Source organism: Bos javanicus, chromosome 22, assembly GCF_032452875.1.
Source record: "Bos javanicus breed banteng chromosome 22, ARS-OSU_banteng_1.0, whole genome shotgun sequence".
Classification (NCBI taxonomy): Eukaryota; Metazoa; Chordata; class Mammalia; order Artiodactyla; family Bovidae; genus Bos; species Bos javanicus.
This window is the reverse complement of record NC_083889.1, coordinates 924882-948142: the sequence shown is the minus strand read 5'-3', so window position 1 is coordinate 948142 and position 23261 is coordinate 924882. Positions and strand designations below refer to the sequence as shown.

General features: G+C 43.3%; 1 protein-coding gene across 1 annotated transcript in view; it reads left to right on the top strand.

Moving 5' to 3' along the window:
* Positions 1 to 5589, top strand: part of EGFR (epidermal growth factor receptor) — a 218506-nt gene extending 212917 nt beyond the window's left edge. Inside the window, exons 27-28 of the mRNA XM_061395688.1 lie at positions 185 to 287; positions 2861 to 5589. Of these exons, the coding sequence (XP_061251672.1) occupies positions 185 to 287; positions 2861 to 3222 (465 nt within the window). The 3' untranslated portion in view covers positions 3223 to 5589. The remainder of the gene's footprint in view (positions 1 to 184; positions 288 to 2860) is intronic.
* The last annotated feature ends 17672 nt before the right edge of the window (positions 5590 to 23261 follow it).

Below are 23261 nucleotides of genomic sequence, written 5' to 3'. Positions count from 1 at the left end.
TCCACTTGCCCTGTGGTCTGGGCCAGGAGTGAAGTACCACCTGGTTAGAAGTGCAGCATCTCTGGCCCTCTCCCGGATCTCCTGCATCAGAATCTGCATTTTAGCAAGCTCTCAGGTGACTTTTATCCCCGCTGAAGTGAGCAGCACTGGCTGGAGTTAACCTTGCCTCATCTCCCCCCGACAGAGCTACCCTCTCAAGGAAGACAGCTTCCTGCAGCGCTACAGCTCAGACCCCACTGGTGCCCTCATCGAGGACAGCATGGATGATGCTTTCCTCCCAGTACCCGGTGAGTACCGCTCGCTGTGGGGAGTTCTGTTCCACGGCCTCAGCCCCGGGGCCAGGCCAGCTGCTTCCTTCAAGCTGGTTCAGAGGTGGAGCCCACGGTGAGAGTGCAGACAAAACAAAGGGAGAAAGAGGGCAGTCAATAGACAATGACTAAGTATGCACATGGGTCCAGGCATGTCCAAGTTGTCTTTAGAAGGAGTCTGTAGATTTTCTAGAATTTGAAGCCAACAGTAAAGATATACATGTGTGAGTACTTGAGAGAAAGAGTGTGTGTGTGTGAGAGAGAGAGTGTGTGTGTGTGAGAGAGAGAGTGTGTGTATGTGAGAGAGAGTGTGTGTGAGAGAGTATGTGTGTGTGAGAGAGAGTGTGAGAGTGTGTGTGTGAGAGAGTGTGTGTGTGAGAGTGTGTGTGTGAGAGTGTGTGTGTGAGAGTGTAAGAGTGTGTGAGAGAGTGTGTGTGTGTGAGTGTGTGTGAGAGAGTGTGTGTGACAGAGACAGTGTGTGTTTGTGTGACAGTGTGTGAAAGTGTGAGAGAATATGAGAGAGTGTGTGTGTGTGAGTGTGTGTGTGTGAGAGAGTGTGTGTGAGAGAGAGTCTGTGAGAGAGAGTATGTGTTTGAGACAGAGTGTGAGAGACTGTGTGTGAGAGAGAGAGTGTGTGTGTAAGAGAGAGAGTGAGTGTGTGTGAGAGAGAGTGTATGTGAGAGAGAGAATGTGTGTGAGAGAGTGTGTGAGAGAGTATGTGAGAGAGAGTGTGTGAGAGAGAGTGTGTGTGTGAGAGTGTGTGATAGAGTGTGTGAGAGTGTGTGAGAGTGTGTGTGAGAGTGTGTGAGAGAGAGTGTGTTTATGTGAGAGAGAGAGAATGTGTGAGAGAGAGAGTGTGTGTGTGACAGAGACAGTGTGTGTTTGTGAGAGTGTGAGAGAATATGAGAGAGAGTGTGTGTGAGTGTGTGTGTGTGAGAGAGAGAGAGTGTGTGTATGTGAGAGAGTGTGTGTGAGAGAGAGTATATTTGAGACAGAGTGTGAGAGACTGTGTGTGTGTGAGAGTGTGTGTGAGAGAGAGTGTGTGAGAGAGAGTGTATGCGTGACAGAGAGTGTGTGTGTGAGAGAGAAAGTGTGAGAGAGAGGGAGAGAGTGGATGTGTGAGAAAGAGAGAGTGTATGTGTGTGAGAGTGAGAGTGTGTGTGAGAGCGAGAGAGTGTGAGAGGTGAGTGTATGTGAGAGATTGTGTGTGTGATAGTGTGTGTGTGAGAGAGATTGTGTGAGAGTATGTGTGAGAGAGAGTGTGTGTGAGAAAGAAAGAGTATGTGAAAGAGTGTGTGTGAGAGAGAGAGTGTGTGTGAGAGAGTGTGTGTCGAGAGAGTGTGAGAGTGTATGTGAGAGATTGTGTGTGTGAGAGTGTGTGTGTGAGAGAGATTGTGTGAGAGAGATTGTGTGAGAGAGATTGTGTGAGAGTATGTGTGAGAGAGAGTGTGTGTGAGAAAGAAAGAGTATGTGAAAGAGTGTGTGTGAGAGAGAGAGTGTGTGTGTGAGAGAGTGTGTGTCGAGAGAGTGTGAGAGTGTATGTGAGAGATTGTGTGTGTGAGAGTGTGTGTGTGAGAGAGATTGTGTGAGAGAGATTGTGTGAGAGTATGTGTGAGAGAGAGTGTGTGTGAGAAAGAAAGAGTATGTGAGAGAGAGTGTGTGAGAGAGAGAGTGTGTGAGAGAGTGTATGTGTGAGAGAGAGAGAGTGTGTGTGTGAGAGAGAGTGTGTGTGAGAGAGAGTGTGTGTGTGTGAGAGAGATTGTGTGAGAGAAATCGTGTGTGTGTGAGAGAAAGATTGTGTGAAAGAGAGTGTGAGAGAAAGTGTGTGTGTGAGAGTGTGTGAGAGAGAGAGAGTGTGTGAGAGAGTGTGTGTGAGAGAGAGTGTGTGAGAAAGAGAGAGTGTGTGTGTGAGAGAGAGAGAGTGAGAAAGATGTGTGTGAGTGTGTGAGAGAGAGAGTGTATGAGAGAAAGAGAGAGAGAGAGTGTGTGTGTGAGAGAGAGTGAGAAAGAGATGTGTGTGAGTGTGAGAGAGAGAGAGTGTATGAGAGAAAGAGAGTGTGTGAGAGAGAATGTGTGTGTGAGAGAGAGTGTGTGTGTGAGAAAGAGATGTGTGTGCGTGTGTGTGAGAGAGAGAGTATATGAGAGAAAGAGAGTGTGAGAGAGAGAGAGAGTGTGTGTGAGAGAGTGAGTGTGTGTGTGAGAGAGAGACAGATAAGATCCCTGTTCTCTCTCCTGGCTGCATTTCTGGCCTGTGAAACTTGTATTTACTTAATCTAAGCTCTGTCCCCAGACAGAGCCAACCTGCACAAACACACATCTCAAGGGAAGCAGTCCTCTGAAAACTTTAAACTTTAAAAAGAAAAACATGCACGTTTCTCTGAGCAGTACGAAAAGAACACAATTCATTTTTGCAAGAGAGTCCTCTCCTCAGGCTTCCCTGCCTCTGTCATCCAGTGCCTCATGGAAGAATAGTCACAGGGTTCAGAAAGAGCTGTGAAATCCTGTTGGGGATGATGCTTTGCTGATTACACTTGATTTCTTTTCAATTTCAGAATATGTAAACCAATCTGTTCCCAAAAGACCCGCAGGCTCTGTCCAGAACCCTGTCTATCACAATCAGCCTCTATATCCAGCTCCCGGCAGAGACCCTCAGTACCAAAATTCACTCAGCAACGCCGTGGACAACCCTGAGTATCTCAACACCACCCATCCTGCCTGTATCAATGGTGTGCTCGACGGCCCTGCCCTCTGGGCTCAGAAGGGCAGTCACCAGTTTAGCCTAGACAACCCTGACTACCAGCAGGCCTTCTTTCCCAAGGAAGCCAAGTCGAATGGCATCTTTAAGGGGCCTGCAGCTGAAAATGCAGAATACCTGCGGGCAGCACCAGCAGGCAGTGACTTTACTGGGGCCTGACCGTGGAGGACAACATCAGCCATAAACTTCCAGCCCCTTCCACCCCCAGGACCAAGCCACGGCAGCTGTTGAGTCCTGACCGCCATGCCGACATTCTCTCTTGGACCCACAGACTGGTTTGTCCATATTTGCCCTGATCAGCCCACCTTTCAACCAAGAAGTGCCCCCGACTCAGATGCGCTTTGCACAGTTGCAGGGACGTTCCTTTGTGTTCAAACTGTGAGGCTTCCACAAAAGGCATCCAGGAAGAATGTTGTCCGTTTGGGCAGAAGTTCACCTTTCAGTGAGGTATATTTGAAAAACACTAAATATGTTTAAGGAGTTTTATTGCTTAGAAACATCTGGGGTTTTTTCATTGACACTGATTTTACTTTTAATGAGCTTTTCTAATAAGGAAAAAGCTTGCTTATAGCACCTGTGGTACTGAGTTGACCCAGGCCCAACTGTGACTGAGACGCACGGACCAGCCTTCCAGCCAACACGTGATTCCATTGGCTCTGCTTGGAGACTTCTCCACTGCAAGTCAGTTGAATAACCAGCCAGTCCTCTGAGTCCTCAGCAGGCCACATTGGTACTATCTCAGATCAAGGCAGGTACAAGACAATAAGCCACTTTGAACTCTTCCTGAGCAAGGAAGAAACAGAGGGAGTAGAATTCTTCCTCAGACTTACTTGTATATAGATGTCTCCATGGTACTTTCTCTCCTTTGGGTGACCAGTGTATTTTAATTATAAGTATTAGACTTGTTTATTTTCCATTCCATAGTTTTGAAACCCAGTATGCTTTCCCTGTACAGCAAAACGGTAACCACGGTCAGCTTATATGTGATTAATCGGCATTCAGACCATTGCCTTTAATTGAGATGGAATGACAGTGCAAAAAAGGAACAAATCCCCCGAATTTGAGTCTTAAAGGAAGTATATCAAGTCTTTGGAGGTCAGGGGACAGGTGTCTGTCTGAAGACTGCATATGTGATGCTGCTCTTGAAACTCTTAGCTCCCCCAACGCTCTCCCCGACACACACACAAAACAATTTGTTTAGGCTACTCCTAGAAGATAATTAATTATTTTACTTCAAGGGTTTTTTACTCAAAGGGCACTTTGCTCTTCACTGGGAAGCTGCCCAGAACCCTGCTTGCCCTTGGTGAGTTGAAGGGTCCAGGCACGGGGGTATCTGTGCAGGAGTGCCTCACCACTACGGCGCTTTTCACAGGCGAAATAGAGACGGCATTATGTGTCATATGAAATTCAGGTAAATATGAAATTTGACTTTGAGGTTGATGATAATGCCTTCATAACATCTCCAGGTATGTGGGAAGAAGAAAACAATCCCCCTTTAAAATAACTCCCTGTAATTAGAGGACCTGCTACTTAGGACACAAGCTTTTTCTCATCTGTGTCCCCAAACCCTGAATGTTACATAGTTCTTTGTAGACAGTGTTGTAAACACTCTTAGTCAAGATCCATCTCAGCCAGCAAGAAGTGTTTTAGACAGTATTTTCAGCCCATGGTTTTATTCAGCTCCCAACTTGCCCCCCACACACAATTTTCCTTTAGCTTTTAAGTTATTTACTGACTCAGGTGGATCAGGGCCCCACAGTTTTGTCATCAAAGTATTTAATTTTGTCTCAATAGAAATATAAGTTATATTCAGCTCCATCATGTTCCACACTTTAACACCTTACCAGCTTGGCATAGGTATTAAAGATAAAAAAAAAAAAATGATAATACCTGATTCCACAAAATTCACAATTTAGCAACGAAAATTGACTAACGAATACTAACCTGAAAATGACATGACAGATGCCAGTCAAGACTTGTCAGCCCAGCACGGTGACAGCACAGGGCACAGGGTGAGGGGCGCCTGGTGTGGAGGGGCCATGGAGTCGGGTCAGAGGACCCCTAGGGCATCAGCCAGCAAGAATTGGAAAGTGCAGCAGAGGGAGCCCGGCCATGAAAGTGTCCTCCAGAGAAGCTGCTCCTGCAGCAGCTCCACAGGCTCTGCTGCCCCTTCAAGCCTGGGGTTAGGCTTGGCACATTCCCCAAGTGCCCTTCCGGTCCATCCCCACTGGGGGGTTAAAAACGATTCATGAAAAGATTAAACAATGTCTCTAAGGATCTGAAGTTTTATGTCCTTGTCAGCAAACCACTCTCATTATTTATTCATCTCAGAACATAAGTGCTTTAGCCAGATATGTATCCAGCACTGAGAGACAGAATGACCCACATTCTGCTCTCACAAGTTTGTCAGGAGACAGTTGAGGAGGGAGCACCACAACATCCTGGTCCAACTGTAGCAGTAAGAGCTTAGTATTTTTGTAATTTGAAATATTTTACTGTAACATAATAAAGTAGAGAGAACTTCAAGGTTTTTCTTTTTTGTATTTCAATTTCCTGGCATAAAATCTACTCACTAAATTTTTTTTTTTTTTAATTTTCTAAAACATTGTGTTTCCATCAGTTTTCTCACTGTGTCTGTCCAGGGAGGTTCAGGGGGCCTGTAGACTCTAGAGAGCCTAAGAGAGCAGAGCCTGAATCCAGGTCCGGGGGCCCCGTGGACAGTCAGGAGAGGGGCTCTCACACCTCAGGGGTCTGAGGGGCCACTCAAAGCTTAACCCTCACCCCTTCGGTTTCTGCTCGTTAACACAAAGCCCTGAGGCCCCACAGAGAGCCTGTCTGCTGTTTTCCTCCGCAGCCAGTCCCTGGAGCATTTCCCCACAGCCCAGTCAAGCCAGGCCTTCAGAAACAGGTCAGGGAAAGAAGAGTGAGAGTGTTTACAGCTGACCCTTGAACCTCATGAGTTTGAATGGTGTGGCTCCACTTAGACATGGATTTCTTCAATAGCGGACACAACAGGCCACATGAGCACCAGTCAGCCGAATTCGCCATTAAAGAACCAAAAGCTCTGGACAGCTGACTGTGTACAGTTACAGGCAAGTCCACTGCTCAGAGGGTCAGGGCCCCAACCTGGTCTGTTCTAGAGTTAGCTGTCCAGTGGGCCATACATACATATTATCACATAATCTTTAAGGAGGCCCTGTTGTCTCACACTATGAAAAATAGTTCTGTCACCTCAAGATAGAGTTGAATCTTCCAAACTCTAAATTTGCCCAGAGTCAGTTGTCACTGAGTTATAACTAGTAGCACAGTGGAGGGTGCAGATTACATTCCAGTTGATGGCAAGCCTTAGAGGTCTGTTGAAAGTTCTTAATTTTGAGCTTTAGCCTTCCCCTGTCAAAACTGCAGACATGCATGAACCATGAAGTGCAGAAGCAGACAGGCAGTGGTTCTCAGGCTGACTGCCCTTGGGTGTCTCCTGGGTCCCAACCAAAAAGACTCTGAATTTGTCTCAGCTGCAGCCTGGGCTAGGCGCTTCTGAGAGCTCCCCTGGTGATTCTGATGGGCACCAGAGTTTGGGCAACAGCTGTGTAAAGAAAATGTCCTTCAGGGAGACTTGGGCCTGGACTGACAGCCTCCCACTCGTGCGAAGCCTGGGGCTGCATTCGTGCAGGACAGGCTGTCAGGCCGTGGCGACTCACCGTGCTCACCTGCACTGCCCGTCAGGACTGACTGTAAGCTCAAAAGGAGCAGTGTAATCATAATTGCAGGGTCTCCCCGTGTGGTTCTAATGGACAACCAGAGTGGGAACCCTCATCTCTCAGGTCACCTTCACTTGGACTAGCCTATGCATCGACACTGTGCCCTTGATCAGGGCAGAATCAGACTATGTGTGTGGAAGAGGTTCCTGAGGCCGTGCCAGGATGACCACTGTCCTTGGTGTGCCTGGAGCCTCGGCTGCTGTTGGCCGTTCCAAAGCCTCTAATTCCTTGTCACCAGCAGCTAACTCATGCCAACAGTGGCAGATACCCCAAATCTGAGCCTTGAGAAAGCCCTAGACAGTTTCTTTTCTAAGAAGTTGGTTTAAAAAACCCATCTCCTGCTACAGGGAATGAGCTGCTCACCCCAGTGATGGTTCTTGAAGTTGCCCTTAATGTCTGTTCTGCATTTATTACTTGGTGACAAGCACATTATTTTTTTTTTTTTCCTTTGTCTTCCTTGCTGGGGCTATAAAACCTTACTGAATAGGGTCTCTTGCCTCTAGTCATGTCAGCCATATCAGGGGCACACATTTTTATGCTATAAAAGACACATTCCAATAGGATTTTTAAATGTAAGTCTATTTTTGTAACTTTTTAGAGCACTGAGCTTTGTAAGGTATATTTTTAGGAAAACTCATTTTTCTGCTAAAGGAAATAGTTTACTTTAGAAAGACTGCAAGAAAATCAAAATTTGAAACCGAGATTGTTGTTTAAACAATTTTAACATTTAACAGTTTTAATTGTTGTTTAAAGGGATTTAACTGAAGCAAGAGAAAAGTCTCTCTCATAAAAAGGCACAATGTCATTGCAGAACTGGGCTAGGTTGTTGTCCTGATGAAGAGGAGAATCATTTTTATATTTATAAAATGAGAAAAGGATACAATTACATTTAGTTTCTTTGTCTGAATCAGGTTCATTTGACTCTGGGGCAATTCAGTGGGAAAGAACCACCGTCTATTACAACTAATAGACAACATCAGCTTCATGCTGTATACCACTCATCTGCCGATGGACTCTGTAAATGTAAGAAAACAATAGCAGAGCTCTCTGTTGGTTTATATATACCAATCTGACTGATGTAGATTATTTTTGTGTTTACAGTTGATAGACATTTACAATATAGACTAGAAATACCTGCAGAGCCCTAATGTGTAGCATGTTTGATGAACACCACCAGCAGTCTTCCAAACTAAGCAGAGCCATCCTAGCGATGGGGTTTTTATCTCAGGCTGCACAGTGACATCATGGCAGTGGGGGAAGGGAAGCTTTTGAAAATCTTGAGGCCTAACAGTGCCTCAGGTGAGTGAAACCCAAGATTTATACTTTGTAAAGCTCCTAAAATCATTCTGATGTACAGCCAAAGCTGAGAACCACCAGCCTAGGGATTCACCACAGGTGTGTGGACTTGCAGGTAGATTCTCCAAGAGTAGGTACGTAAGCATTGGGCGAACTCTAAGCACAAAGACCCCAGCATCCGTTGCTGCGGGTCAGGACCCTGAATGGATGGGGAGAGGGCCTAATTCATCGATGAGAAAGAAATGTAAAGCAGACCCCTTCTTCCATGTCCTCTGTCAAAGGTAGATGGATAGCAAGCATCCTTGCCACTTGTCAACCATCTGGCTGCCCTGCCTCCAGCCATTGTGCAGCCATCACTGCCCAGGGAGAAAGGAAACGTGGACTCAGAGTTAGTCACAAAGGGAGACGGCAAGGATACCGCATGAGTAGTTGGATGGTGTTTATAAAATAAAAGCCAACAAGAGGATTCCTGCTAAATGTTTTATATATATGACTGTGAAGAAAGCTGAGCACCGAAGAATTGATGCTTTTGAACTATGGTGTTGGAGCAGACTCTTGAGAGTCCCTTGGACTGCAAGGAGATCCAACCAGTCCATTCTAAAGGAGATCAGTCCTGGGTGTTCTTTGGAAGGACTGATGCTAAAGCTGAAACTCCAATACTTTGGCCACCTCATGCAAAGAGTTGACTCATTGGAAAAGACTCTGATGCTGGGAGGGATTGGGGGCAGGAGGAGAAGGGGACGACAGAGGATGAGATGGCTGGATGGCATCACTGACTCAATGGACATGAGTCTGAGTGAACTCCGGGAGTTGGTGATGGACAGGGAGGCCTGGCGTGCTGTGATTCATGGGGTCGCAAAGAGTCGGACATGACTGAGTGACTGAACTGAACTGAACTGATATATATATATATATAGGATAAAAACTGAAGCAATAACTAGTATTATTTTCTCTTCACAAGCACAGTATGCCCTCTGAGGTTACAAATTCCTGTCTGAATTGCCATCAGAAGTACTAAGAATCCCTACTCTATCACCTGGTAGATAAAACTGCATTTTTAGGTGCATTTACTAATTTTTTTCTTAAAGAAATACTTTTGACTTAATTCGGCTACAAAGTAATCTTGCTGTATAATATGAAATTTTGGAAAGGAAGATGTACTGTGGATCTGATGACATATTAGAGGTGATGTAATCAAGTAGCCTTAGGCAGCAGTAATTTCATTTTTAAACAAGCAAGCAATAGCTTTATAGCCTCTAATATATGGTACATTTTAATATTATAAAGTTTTTCTGTGATGAAATCAATATTTGTACAAATAGAAAGCAAGATTCTCTTTTATATGGTTTACACTGTTGATCAAAACATGTTGATTGTATATGGAGTATTAAAAAATTAGATGTATACTATTCATGTTCTTTACTCATAAGTATCTTATAAAAACATTGTATTCTTGTTAACAATGCAGTGTTGATAATAGTTATTAATCATATCTGACCTATTGTAGATGTCCTTTCCTGACAACTTTTTAAAGTTAATTAATAAACTTTATTTTTAGAGCAGTTTTAGTTTCAAAACTGCAAAATTGAGGAGAAATTATGGAGAGTTACCATGTGCCCTCTGCCCCACAGGCTCCCCACTCTTCCATGCACACTGCAGGGCCTGATGCACTTCAATTAGTGGAGAGTTCCTGAGCCTGAGTTGACCGTCCCAGCACCTTGCAATGTAGGGCAAACCTTCCCGGATTCCCTGCATAGTCTCTTCTCTTTCCAGAGCCGAGAGGGAATTCCTTGATGATGATGCTATAGCAAGTTGTGGTTCTGCTCAATCATAAACACTGAAAGTCTGAGGCATTAACAAACCACAACCGTGTGTGCAGAGCCTCAGGCCCAGCTGCTCCAACTCTTCCCCAGCAGTGCTCCCCCATGGGGAAGACCGGCCCCCCAACCCCCACTCCAGGCCTGTGGGGGAGCCCTTCTGAGCCCATCAAGAAATGACTAGTGCTGAGGGAAGTTGTTGCGTTGAGATGAAATCCTTGAACAGGTAAGGGAATCAGGTTTCTCATTCGAACTGCCCTTAAAAGGGGGTATGGGGAGAATGGGGTGCACAAGTGGGAGGCGGGTGCTGGTGGGGGATTGCCACAGGCTGGCCAGCACCTGGAGCCCACCCTACCTCCCCAGGGGCCACCCCAAGGTCCTCTTGTGTCACAGTCTCCCTGATGCTTGGGGTGACACCCATCATTTTCAGAAAAACTGTGGCTTTGTTTAACATGGTTCATCCAGAAGACCATTATCACTTACAAACACAAGTTGAGGGGGACTGTCGTACAGGTGGGAGCAGGACTTCAGGTTAACTAGGTTCTGGAATAATAAGCGGATCCAGGGACCTTTCTGTATCCCTGTGGGACATGCCCCACCCCCAGACCCCCTCAGGCTCCTGGCCTCCCCGAGCCCCCACTGCCCTCACACAGCACCCTGGATGGCATGAGCCTCTCAGCATCACAGCCTTCCATCAGGGCTGAGCCATGGAAGGAAGGTCAGGCAACTGAGGTACAGGGACCATGTTTTAGGGCCTGGCTGCCTGGAACCTTCACTCCCAGGGGAAGGCCATGGCTTTCATCCGGAGGCTGACACCCCCACCTGAGAATAAGTACACCGGCCCCTCAGTCTCCATCCTCCCGCCCCCTGATCTGTAGCTGAAGCTCAGTGCAGATGGGGTTTCAGCTTGAAGAGATTTCGCCTTTGGGCCAACAATCTTGTAAAAGTAATCACAGCTCTCTGGAGAGAGAACAGCTTTGCCAAGTATAGGAGAGTCTGAAAAGCATGAGTAGCTGGTTCTTCCTGCTTTTGTGTGGCTCTCCCCTAGCTCAGGCCTTGGGCAGGGCGTCCTGCAGCCTGTTCTGCCAGCTCTGCTGGATCCTGGCTCCTTCAGGCTGTTCAGGGCCTTCCTCCACACGCAGAAAAGGATATTTAAAACCTGGAGTAGGAAAGCTGTATCACATCTAATTTTTGCTCTGGTCTCAAAACACAGTAAACAAAATATACTAGAGCCCATGGGCATCCGTTTGTAGTTTGGAACTGGAAGGAGGCTTGCCCCCTGGCCCACCAGGCACACTGAGCATCCTGAGAGACTCAACCCTGGGGGATGCCACATCTGCCCTGAGGTCTTTCCACTGGTTCTGCCTGCAGTCTCTTCCTCCCTGCCCTGGATACTAGGTTCTAAAGAAAACAAAAATACATCTTTTGTATATTTTACTCCATTCCTGGAGTAAAACAAGCCCAAGCACAGAGCTAGCCCATCCAAGGCCCTCACACGTGCGGGTCAGCCGCAGGACAGACAGGGCCTCTGGCCAACCATTCTGTCCTCCACCGGTGGCTCCCCTCGCGCACAGCAGGCCACCCTGGCCTCTCAGGTGGTCTTACGGAGAAGGTGCTGCTGACCAGGGCTTAGGGGAGGACTCCCTAAGTGCCTGCCCCCTACACCAGCATGAGAAGGGAAGGCAGGCTGCGGGGGGGTCTCTGCGTACTTCCTACCCCTCCCCCAGGAAAGGCTGCATCCCAGGATGCAAGGGTGTTGTGGGGACACAGCTAGGATTACAGCCCAGGACCCCGACACCTGGGACTGAAGCTGCTGTGGCAAGCAGCGATGACCCGTCAGCTCGGCAGGGGCGGTCCAAGGTTCCCAGGAGCCTTTGAAAGGCCCACCCAGTTTTCCAAAATGCAAAACCTCTTCTTCCCTTGAACCAGTGATGCCATTAAAAAGCCCAGCCCTGCTCCCTCTGGGTGGAAGGAGAAGTTGGAGGGGTACCTCCCCTCTATTCTATTCCAGAGTAGCTCGGCATTTCTCCTTTCCAATTATTTTCTCTCTAAGGAGCTTGCCTCTTCTGCCTTTCCTGCTTCCCCTCTATCTTATCTCTATTGTATAATTTAACCGTTCTGGAACCAAGCAGAAATGGGAGCATATGCTAACCTATGACGAGTTTCCTCTGCTCTCACATCCACTCAGCTGAACAGTTTCCTTAAGGGCAAGTCTAAATGGATGGACCTCACACAGCACACAGCCTTTAGCCACCAGGACAAAGAGGCTCTGCTTCATAAAGATCAATAAATAACAGACAAAATGGAAATGGCACAGCCCTTCACTGAAGAGTACTAGACTCAAATGATTTCTGGACGTTTTAGCAAACCTGAAAAAGAATAGTTAATTTTCATATCAATTAAAGTGTTGCAAAACTTTATAAAAAATGGGAAGTTTCCCAATTCATCCTACAAAAGTTAGAATAATGTTTTAAAAATCAAAGAAATATTACAGAAAGAAAACTGTAACTTCATTTACAAATGTAGATATAGAAATCATTAATGAAATACAGGAAATGGAATTATTTACTCCATCAATTCAAGGACAGTTTATATAAGATATTTCATTTATATTCATGAAGAGAATAATAGGGAAAATGTGAATATTAAGAGATTCACAAAGGATTTGATAAAATTCAATCACACTGCTACTAAAATTTCTTAGTAACCTAAGAAGGGATGAAAACACCTTTAACTAGGTAAAAATATCTACCAAAAATTTTAAAAGAAGCATTGAGCTTAATGGTGAAATAGCAACACAATACCAAATACCAAATAAAGAACAAGTGACTTTATCACTTCTGTTATTCAACACTCTTCTGAAATCCACTGTTTTGGAGACAAGGAAAAGCATATAATTCATATACAATATACTTGCATCCATAGACTATAGTCAGCAAATCCTGTTCCATGCCCAAGAGTTAAATCTCGCCAGCAGGCTAGTTTATAAATAAAGCTTTATTGGAACATGGTCACATTTATTGCCTAAGGCTGCTTTCGCACTGCAGTCGCAGAGTCAATTCAGGGCAACAGAGCTCCTGCAAAGCCAAAAACATTTCCTATCTGTCCCTTCACAGAGGAAGTTTGCTGATCCCAAACAATGGAATGAAAGCAATTATTAACAAAATTAATAAAATAAAATTCAGTCCATATGTAAATGTCATTAATCCTATATACCATCAATCATTAATTAAACAATGTAATGGAAAATAATCCCATTTAAAATAGCAATTAAAACTACAAAATAACTGGATGTAAACTTAAATGTGCAAGAACAGTATGAAAACAGAAACTATAGAACTTTGCTGAGGCATAAAAGAAGACTTAAAATATATATTGTATTCATGGATATAAGTACCTAGCTAATCATGTTAAAATATCAATTCTCTCCTAAGTATAAGGTAAAGTCAATGCAATTCACTTGAAAATTTCAATGATTATTTTGGGAAGTAGAAATTTTAGAAGTTGGAATCTAAAAATGAAAATGCATGACAGCAGCTAAGAACATTTGGAAAGCAACTGAGTAATGATATCAATGATATAAGAATACACTATATAAATCTAAAATAAAGCTACCTAGGACCAATGTAGCTACAGGAAATAATTAATGAAAAAAAAAATAGAATTATGGAAACAGATGTGCACATGGAAATGTAGCATGTAATGGTAATGCCATTTCCAGACAGTGGAAGAATGAAAGTGTGTTTAGTCACTCAGCCATGTCCGACTCTTTGCAATATCATTGACTGTAGCTCACCAGGCTCCTCTGTCCATGAAATTCCCCAGGCAAGACTACAAGAGTGGGTTTCCATTTCCTGCTTGAGGGAATCTTCCCAACTCAGGGATTGAACCCAGGTCTCCCACACGGCAGGCAGTTTCTTTACCATCTGAGCCACCAGGGAAGAAGGCTCCCCAATGAATGATTTTAGAGAAAATGTTTATACCTTTGAAAATTAATTAGAGATCTACTTCAAATTCCAGTTGGACTAAAGATCTAAACCTAAAAGATATCAAAGCAACTGGGTAAAATGTATGTGAATATTCTTGAAACTCAGGCAAGGTGATGCTGACACATAATAACTTAATCCCAAAGACATGGAGGGAAGGACTGTTATCACGTCCACCTAAATTCTTCTTTTTAGTTTTTAAAGAAAAAAATAACACAGTAAAAAGTCAAAATTTATATAAGGAGAAAAAACCTTGAGGGGTATCAGGGATTAATATTAAGGATTAAAATATAAAGCCCAACAGACCCATACAAATGTTAAAAACCGTACTAAGACTTTGACAGTGTATAAATGGACAATTCATGATACAATTACTCACATTCACATGCTAGCAAGGTAATTTTCAAAATCCTTCAAACTAGGCTTCAACAGTATGTGAACCAAGAACTTCCAGATGTATAAGCTGGATTTAGAAAAGGCAGAGAAACCAGAGATCAAATTACCAACATTTGTTGGATCATAGAAAAACAAGAGAATTCCAGAAAAACTTCTGCTTCATTGACTGTGCTAAAGCCTTTGACTGTGGATCACAGCAAACTGTGGAAGATTCTTTAGGAGATGGAAAACCATATTAGCTTACCTGCCTCCTGAGAAACCTGTATGCAGGTCAAGACGCAACAGTTAGAACTGGACATGGAACAATGGACTGGTTCAAAATCAGGAAAGGAGTACCACAAGACTGTATATTGTCACCCTGCTTATTTAACTTTTATGGAGTGTACATCATGCAAAATACTGGGCTGGATGAATCACAAGCTAGAATCAAGATTTCCGGGAGAAATACCAACAATCTCAGATGTGCACATAATACGACCCAATGGCAGAAAGTGAAGAGGAACTAAAAAGTTTCATAATGAGGTGAAAGAGGAGAGTGAAAAGCTGGCTTAAAACTCAACATTGAAAAAACTAAGATCATGGCATTTAGTCCCATCACTTCATGGCAAATAGGGAAAAAATGGAAACAGTGGCAGATTTTATTTTCTAGGACTCCAAAATCATTTTGGGTGATGACTGCAGCCATGAAATTAAAAGATGCTTGTTCCTTGAAAGAAAAGCTATGACAAACCTAGACAGTATAATAAAGAGCAGAGACATCACTTTGCCAGCAAAAGTCCATACAGTCAAAGCCATGGTTTCTCCAGTAGTTGTGTATGGATGTGAGAGTTGGACCTTAAAGAAGGCTGAGCACTGCACCAAAGAATTGATGCTTTCAATGTGGTGCTGAAGAAGACTTCTTGACAGTTCCTTGTACAGCAAGGAGATCAAACCAGTCAATCCTAAAGAAAATCATCCCTGAATATTCATTGGAAGGACTGATGGTAAAGTTGAAGCTCCAAAACTTTGACTACCTGATGCAAAGAACTGACTCATTGGGAAAGACCTGGATGCTGGGAAAGATTGAAGGCAGGAGGAGAAGCGGGCAACAGAGGATGAGATAATTGCATGGCATCATCAACTTAATAGACATGAGTCTGAGCAAACTCTGGGAAATGGTGAAGGATAGGGAGACCTGGCATGCTGCAGCCCACTGGGGTCACAAAATCAGACCAGACTTAGAGACTGAACAAAATGGGGAACTTACAAATGACTAATAACAAGGAAATATATGCTTGGCCTCACTAATAGTCAAGAAAATGCCAATTAAAATGAAATTATAAACCCTTTTCTCCACACATGTTGATAGAAATATAAAGTATCATAAACTTTTTGGAGGTCAGTAAAACCCTAGGCGATAGTAAAGTACAGGGAAGCCTGGCATGCTGCAGTCCATCACATCGCAAAAAGTCAAACACAACAGAGTGACTGTACAAAGACAGCAAAAGAGTTTAAATGCGGGTCTTCTCTCATGGTCCAGTGGTTGAGAGTCTGCCTGCAATGCAGGGGATGTGGATCCCTACTCTGGGAAGATCCCACGTGTCATGGAGCAACTAAGTCTGTGCACCACGGCTACTGAGCTTGCACTCTAGAGCCCCAGCTCTGCGGCAAGAGAAGCCACCGCAGGGGGAAACCTGAGCACCACAGCTAGAGAGCAGCTCCCTTTCCTCGCAACTAGAAAGTCCACAAGCAGCAATGAAAACCCACCACAGCCAAAAATATTAAATAAACTAATTAAAATAAATAAATGTTCAAAAAAGTGTAAATGTGCATATCCTTTGATAGGGTAATTTAATATTTGTAGAAATAAACTCCCACTCTAGTATTCTTGCCTGGAAATTTCCATGAACTGAGGAGCCTGGTGCGCTGGATAGTCTATGGGGTCGCAAAGAGTCAAACACGACTTAGAAACTAAACATATGTGCAAAATACTGTTATTGACCAAACCTCTCCCCACCCCAAATTCATGCTGAAGTCCTCATGCCAGTATTTGAAGGTTGGGCCTTTCGGGGTAGTTAGGGTTAAGTGAAGTCAGGAGGTTAAGACCTCGTATTGGGATTAGTGTCCTTGTAAGAGGAGAGGGGCCAGAGCTCACATGCCCTCTGCCACATGAGGACACAGTGAGAAGGCATCTGTCCGCAAGCCAGGAAGAGTTCCCACCAGAACCTGGCACCCTGATTCCACACTCCCAGCCTCCAGAACTGTGAGAAGTCAGTGTCCGCTGTTTAAGCCCCCAGCCTGTGGTATTTTGTTTTGCCAGTTGGAGGTAAGACAAATATTCAAGCAATTATACATTTGTTATATGAATTATACATACAAATATATGAATACAAATGTTCACTAAAAAATTATTTGTAATAAAGAAAAAAAATTTTTAATTTTAATATCTATCAAAAAACAAATTATCAAATAAATCATGCAGCATTCATAATACGGGATTCTGAGCAGTTGTGAGAGAGAATAGGAGAAATCCATATGAATATGGAAATATATCCTCATGATACAGTTCTAAATGAAATAAAGCAAGTTGCTAAATAGCATTTTTGTCATTTTTAAAAGCTTATGTTTCTATATGTACCTACCTTTGAGTGTGTGTGTATGTGGGGGTGTGTGCACACAGTCTGAAAGCCATCTGGGAATAGTAATGTGAGCCCATTCATGCTGGAGAACTGAGTAGGGAGCAATATGTGAAATAACAAAGTAGCAAGGAGCGACTTTACGTTCTGTTTTCTATCCTTCTGTGTTGCTTGGCTTTCCACAATGAATATATATTATTTTGGCAGTTGTTTTGGGACAAAATTTAATGTTTGTCGGTTCCATTCCCTCCACTCACAACAAAACATTTAGTGGTTTTTCATTTTGTTTGCTTTTCTTCCTCTCTTCCCCCAGAACAAATCCTGGCAGCATGGTCTCGGGGGAGCTGGTCGTGGAAGGAGAAAGCAGTGTTGGGGCTTCAGGCCGCCAGAGGATGTGGCTGGCGGGGAGTCAAGCTGAGCACACAGGTTCCTGGCTCACCAAGGATGGGACGACATAGCCCCTCCACAGCCAGGGAGTCTTAGTCAGCTTGGCTGTCATAAAATCACACCACAGACCAAGTGGCTTAAACAACAGACATTTATTTCTCACAGTTCTGGGGGCTGAGAAATGCAAAGTCAAAGTGAAGGTAGATTCGGGTCCTGAAGCCTCTTCCTGGCCTTGCAGAGAGCAGACTCTTCACTGCTTACCCACATGGCAGAAATAGAGGGAGAGGGCAAGCTCCCTGGCACCTCTTCCTAAAGGGACACTGACACATCAGGGAGCCCCACTCTGAGCCTCTTACATCGTCTTTGTTTTAAAGTCTATTTTGTCTGGTATGACTATTACTACTCCAGCTTTCTTATAAATTCTGTTGGCTTGGAATACCTTGTTCCTATCCCCTTACTTTCAGTCTGTAAGTGTCCCTAGGTCTGTGGTGGGTCTCTTGTAAACAACATATATACTGGTCTTGATTTTTTTATCAGCCCAGCTAGTCTATGTCTTTTGGTCAGTGCATTTAATCCATTTACATTTAAGGTAATTATCCATCTGTATGATCCTATTACCATTTTGTTAGTTGTTTTGGGTTTATTTTTTTGTAGATCTTCTCCTTCCCTTGTGTTTCCTGCCTAGAGAAATCCCTTTAGCATTTGTTGTAAAACTGTTTAGTGGTGCTGAATTCCCTTCCCAACAAATGGGAATACCATTTGTTGTAAAACTGTTTACTGGTGCTGAATTCTCTTAACTCTTGCTTCTCTGCAAAGCTTTTAATTTCTTCATCAAATCTGATCCAGAGTCTCACTGGGTAGAGTATTCTTGGTTGTAGGTTCTTCCCTTTCATCACTCGAAATATATTGTGCCATTCCCTTCTGGTCTGTGGAGCTTCTGTTGAGAAATCAGCTGATAACCTTATGGAATTTCCCTTTGTTATTTCTTTTTCCCTTGTTGCTTTTAATATTTCATCTCTGTCTTTAATGTTTGTCAGTTTGATTCCTATGTGTCTTGGTGCATCCCATCATGGGACCCCACTCTCATGACCTCACCTAATCACCTCCCAGAGGTCACATCTTCAAACACTACTATAACTGGAGGTCAGGGTTTCAGCATATGGATCTGGGGACAAAAATATTCAGTCTATAACAAAACTCTTTCTTCATTTTAGAATACAAGAACCTGGAGGAGGATAGAGGACTTTAGTGAGAGCACATGCACCCTTTAGTTTAAGTGATATACAAGTATGCCTTCGAATTTCTGGGTTTTTTTTTTTTTTTCTTTTTAAGTGAGATACTGATCCAAGTATTCAAGCCTTGGCTATTATAGGTCAAAGTTTCAATATTTAATGCTTTTTAATGCTTAAGAAACAATATTTTTAAGTTTATTGGCTTCAGGAACCAGCAGCAGAAAGATCTGGGATATGTTTTTTAAAGTGAGTTGGAGCAGGAGGGTGTTAGGAAGAGTTTCCTTAAATATATTCCCTTCAAAGAGCACATCCCAAAGACAGTCCTAACCCAGTTCCACAAGAGGATTAGCCTTAATGTGGGAATCCACTGTATGTGGATTAAAGAGATAGGAATACCAGACCACCTTACCTGTCTCCTGACCTGTATACAGGTCAAGAAGCAATAGTTAGAACTGGACATGGAAAAACAGGCTGGTTCAAAATTGAGAAAGGAGTATGTCAAGGCAGTATATTGTCCCCCTGGCTATTTAACTTATATGCAGAGTACATCATGTGAAATGCCAGGCTGCAAGAATCTCAAGCTGGAATCAAGATTGCCAGAAGAAATATCAACAACCTCAGATAAGCATATGATACCACTCTAATGGCAGAAAGTGAAGACAAACTAAAGAGCCTCTTGATGAAAGTGAAGGAGGAGAGTGAAAAAGTTGGCTTAAAAACTCAACATTCAAAAAGCTAAGATCATGGCATTTAGTCTCATCACTTCAAAGCAAATAGATAGGGAAAAAGTGGAAACAGTGATAGATTTTCTCTTCTTGGGCTCCAAAATTACTGTGGATTGTAACTGCAGCCATGAAATTAAAAGACACTTGCTCCTTGGAAGAAAAGCAATGACAAATCTAGACAGCATATTAAAAAGCAGAGACATTATTTTGCCAAGAAAGATCCGTGTAGTCAAAGCTATGGTGTTTCCAGTAATCACGTGTGGATGTGAGAGCAGCCAAGTCAAGATGGCAGAGTAGAAGGACCTGTGCTCATCTTCTTTGAGAACACTAAAATCTCAACTAGCTGCTGAACAACAATCAACAAAAGGTTGTTGGAACCCACTAAAAAAAGATATCCCAGGTCCAAGGACGAAGAAGAGGCTGCAACAAGATGGTAGGAAGAACTCAATTATGTTAAAACCAAACCCCATACCTGCCAGAGACTCTAGGGAGGCATAAACAAAATCTTGTATGCGCCAGGATCCAGGGGAAAAGAGCAGTGACCCCACAAGAGACTGAGCCAGACGGATGTGAATGTTGGACCGTAAAGAAGGCCAAATGCTGAAGAATTGATGCTTTCGGATTGTGGTGCTGAAAAAGATACTTGAGAGTCCCCCGACTGCAAGAAGGTCAAACCAATCAACCTTAAATATTCATTGGAAGGACTTATGCTAAAGCTGAAGCTCCGATACTCTGGCCACCTGATGCAAAGAGCCTACTCATTGGAGAAGACTCTGATGCTGGGAAAGATGGAGGGCAGGAAGAGAAGGGGCAAGAGAGGATGAGATGGTTGGATGGCATCATCGACTCAATGGTCATGAGTTAGAGCGAACTCTGGGAGAGTGTGAGGGACAGGGAAACCTGGTGCCTGTAGTCCAAGGGGTCACAAAGTGTCAGACACTACTTAGCGACTGAACGACAGCAGCTGCATGTACCTAATAACCTTTCCCTGCCTGTCTAGCATTGTGCTAGTTATGTACCATACTTGGGAGAATCAAGACGATAATCACTTAGATTACTTCCTATAGGGCTTAATTCTCTCCAGGTATCAAAAGGCCAGCTGACCTCTAAGAGTAAAGAAGGATTTCAAGCTTCAGCCACTACACTAACAGAAGGAATACACTCAATAACGAAGTGCTAATTAATACTTAAACAATGAAAGAAATTAACTAAGAAAATAATAATTAATAGCAAATACTGATTGTTAACATAGGTCAGACACTGTGCTAACTGCATATCTACACTATGAGAGAAAAATGATTTTCCCATTTTACAGATGAAAAAACATTTAAAATGCAGTGTTATACTACCATTTTGGACATAGGAAAAGTCATGTCAACCTTTATGGGAACAGAGCCCACAGAGCTGGGGTATTCTCTGGGGGTCAGCTGCACATTGCCTGGGCTGCAGACACAAAGTCAAAGCAGGCAACGGTGGGATGTAGTCCTTCTGGGCCCCCAGAGAATGACAGGCCAATAGAGTATGTATCAGTAATGAAGGACACCGGCTTACTACAGCAAACATTTACAAACTCACCCTGTGCCAAGAGAAGTGTTAGGCACTTGCTGCAGAACACCAGCTTTCTTCACAGTGCCTAACACTTCTTGGCCACCAAGGGCCAAGAACTGTTCTGGACACTGGGGATGTGATGGTAGAAAAGCTGGCAAGGCCCTGCTCTCCACCAGAGCCTCAGCTCGTTTCTTACATTCCCCCTTTTCCTGAGACAACATAGATGATCTTAAAGTTTCTAAATCTGAAGGCACCAAGGAGTTCCCAGAATAGCCACAGTGGGTTCTCCAGGTGACTCCTTTTTCTCAAGTATATTTACTTATTCCTAGGACCTCCAACACTTCCTCACTGAGTTTTCCTTTAAGCAGCTCTCCCCTCCTTCCTAGACCTAGTACTAACTCTGCCCAGACATGTCCTCTGTTACCACCACAGCGGAGCTGGCTAGGACTCTGTGCTTTCACTGGTGAAACCACCCACCAGCTCATCTCCCTAATGCCAAAGACAGGTTTCTTCAATACGCCCACTAACCACCAATGCCAAGCAGATCTATCTAGCACCCAGATCCAACCACATACCTCACCATCTTGACTCTGTTCATCCAAATTCCTCAGTGTGACATTCATTCCTTGTGACCCAACCCAGCCTGTCCACCCTCCTAGCCCATAATTAGCCCATCATTGTCTGGTCCAGGATGCCGCACCTCCCACCTTCCCCAGCAGATCCAGCTGTCACTTACCCGACAACACCCAGCCCTGTGCCACCTCCTCCAGGAAGCCACGTCTGACCTCTACCTCATACTGAGAATTCTGTTGTGTGGAGTATTTCCCACACTAGACAAAATTCCATGGAGTCAAATATTGTGCCATACTAACTATTATTCTCTGGTGCCTAGAGCGGTAACGGGCACTTAGTAAGTGCTCAATAAAGATTTGTTGAACCAAACTAACATGATCCCTGCCTTCTTCTATACGTAGTAACCAATCCTTCACTTAGATCCAGAAATAGTCCCACAGCGACTTTCTCCATGTTCTATAAAATTAATTTCTCAGTGACCAAAGGCATAATTAGCAGAATGAGATGACCAGAAAACTCCAGCTGAAATCTCTGGCCATGAGCGGTCCTGTATCTTATTTCTCTTTTAAAACCTGTATCAGCACACAGCATCCATCCCCAGCACCCACCCTCAGCTCCACATCACTGTGGCGCGTGTCACCACACTCCTGTTCTTCCATAAACCTCGCGATCCGTGGAGATAGTCTTTGATACTACACCTATGTAATATCAATTCATCCCTCTTTATAAAACACTAAGATATTGTCATGGTAATCGATTTTGTGTGTGTGTGAGGAGGGAGAAGTCTTCAAAACATTTTCCTGAGGGAAAAGAGCAAGCTACAAAATTATAAAAAGAGACTTCTCTCTTTTATAACAGAGAAATCCAGCCTATTCTATCCAAATCCTGCATAGTACTGGATATGGTAACCCACTTCAGTAGTCTTGCCTGGAAAATTCCATGAACAGAGGAGCCTGGTGGGATACCTTCCATGGGGCCACAAAGAGTCAGACACGACTGAACACACACACCAATGCACACACACACTCCACAGTATAACCTTGTCATTTCTTTTTAAAGCCACTATCTCTTTGTATCCCCTTGGTAGCTTGTTTCCAGTCATTCGCTATTATAAACAATTTTTCAATGGACATTGTATACTCCCTCCTGTACACCTCTGCAAGGCTGTCTCAGAGGTATGGCAACAGGGAACTGCTTTGTCAAATCATGGGATATTTTAAATACATACTGTCAAATTGCCATAATAATGAAAGGCTCATTTCTTAATATCATTGTCAATTCTTAGTATTATCAAACTTTAACATTTGTGTCAGTTCAGTGAATGTTAAATAGCTGTTTTGGTTTTTCTTTTTCTTTTTTTGTATTGGTTTTGCATTTTCCTAGTGAATATGGACATTTACAAAATACTTAAGTAAAACATATAAATAAAGATAAATGAACATAAAAATATATATTTATTTTCTTATTATATTACACATTCAAATTTTGTTTGTGATCTTTTTCTATTGGGATGTCTGTTTCCTCTCTGTGGATGTATAGGAGTTCATTACATACCCTGGATTCTCATTTTCAATTTTCTAGTCAGATACAGTATATATTGTAACTATTACCATTGGTAAACATAATTTTAACATTGTTCAAACAAATGATTTTTATTTCTGGTTTTTGCCTTGTGAATCTTATTTTAGAAGGTCTTCCTTTTCCCTAAGGACATAAAAATGTTTTCCTATATTTTTGTTTGTCTCCAGCTTTATTATTATTTATTATATTATATTATATATTATATTTATTATAATTATTTATTATAATTATTTTTTTTATTCTCAGCTTTATGAGTTTCAACAGCATAGCTCCCCCTCTGGTGC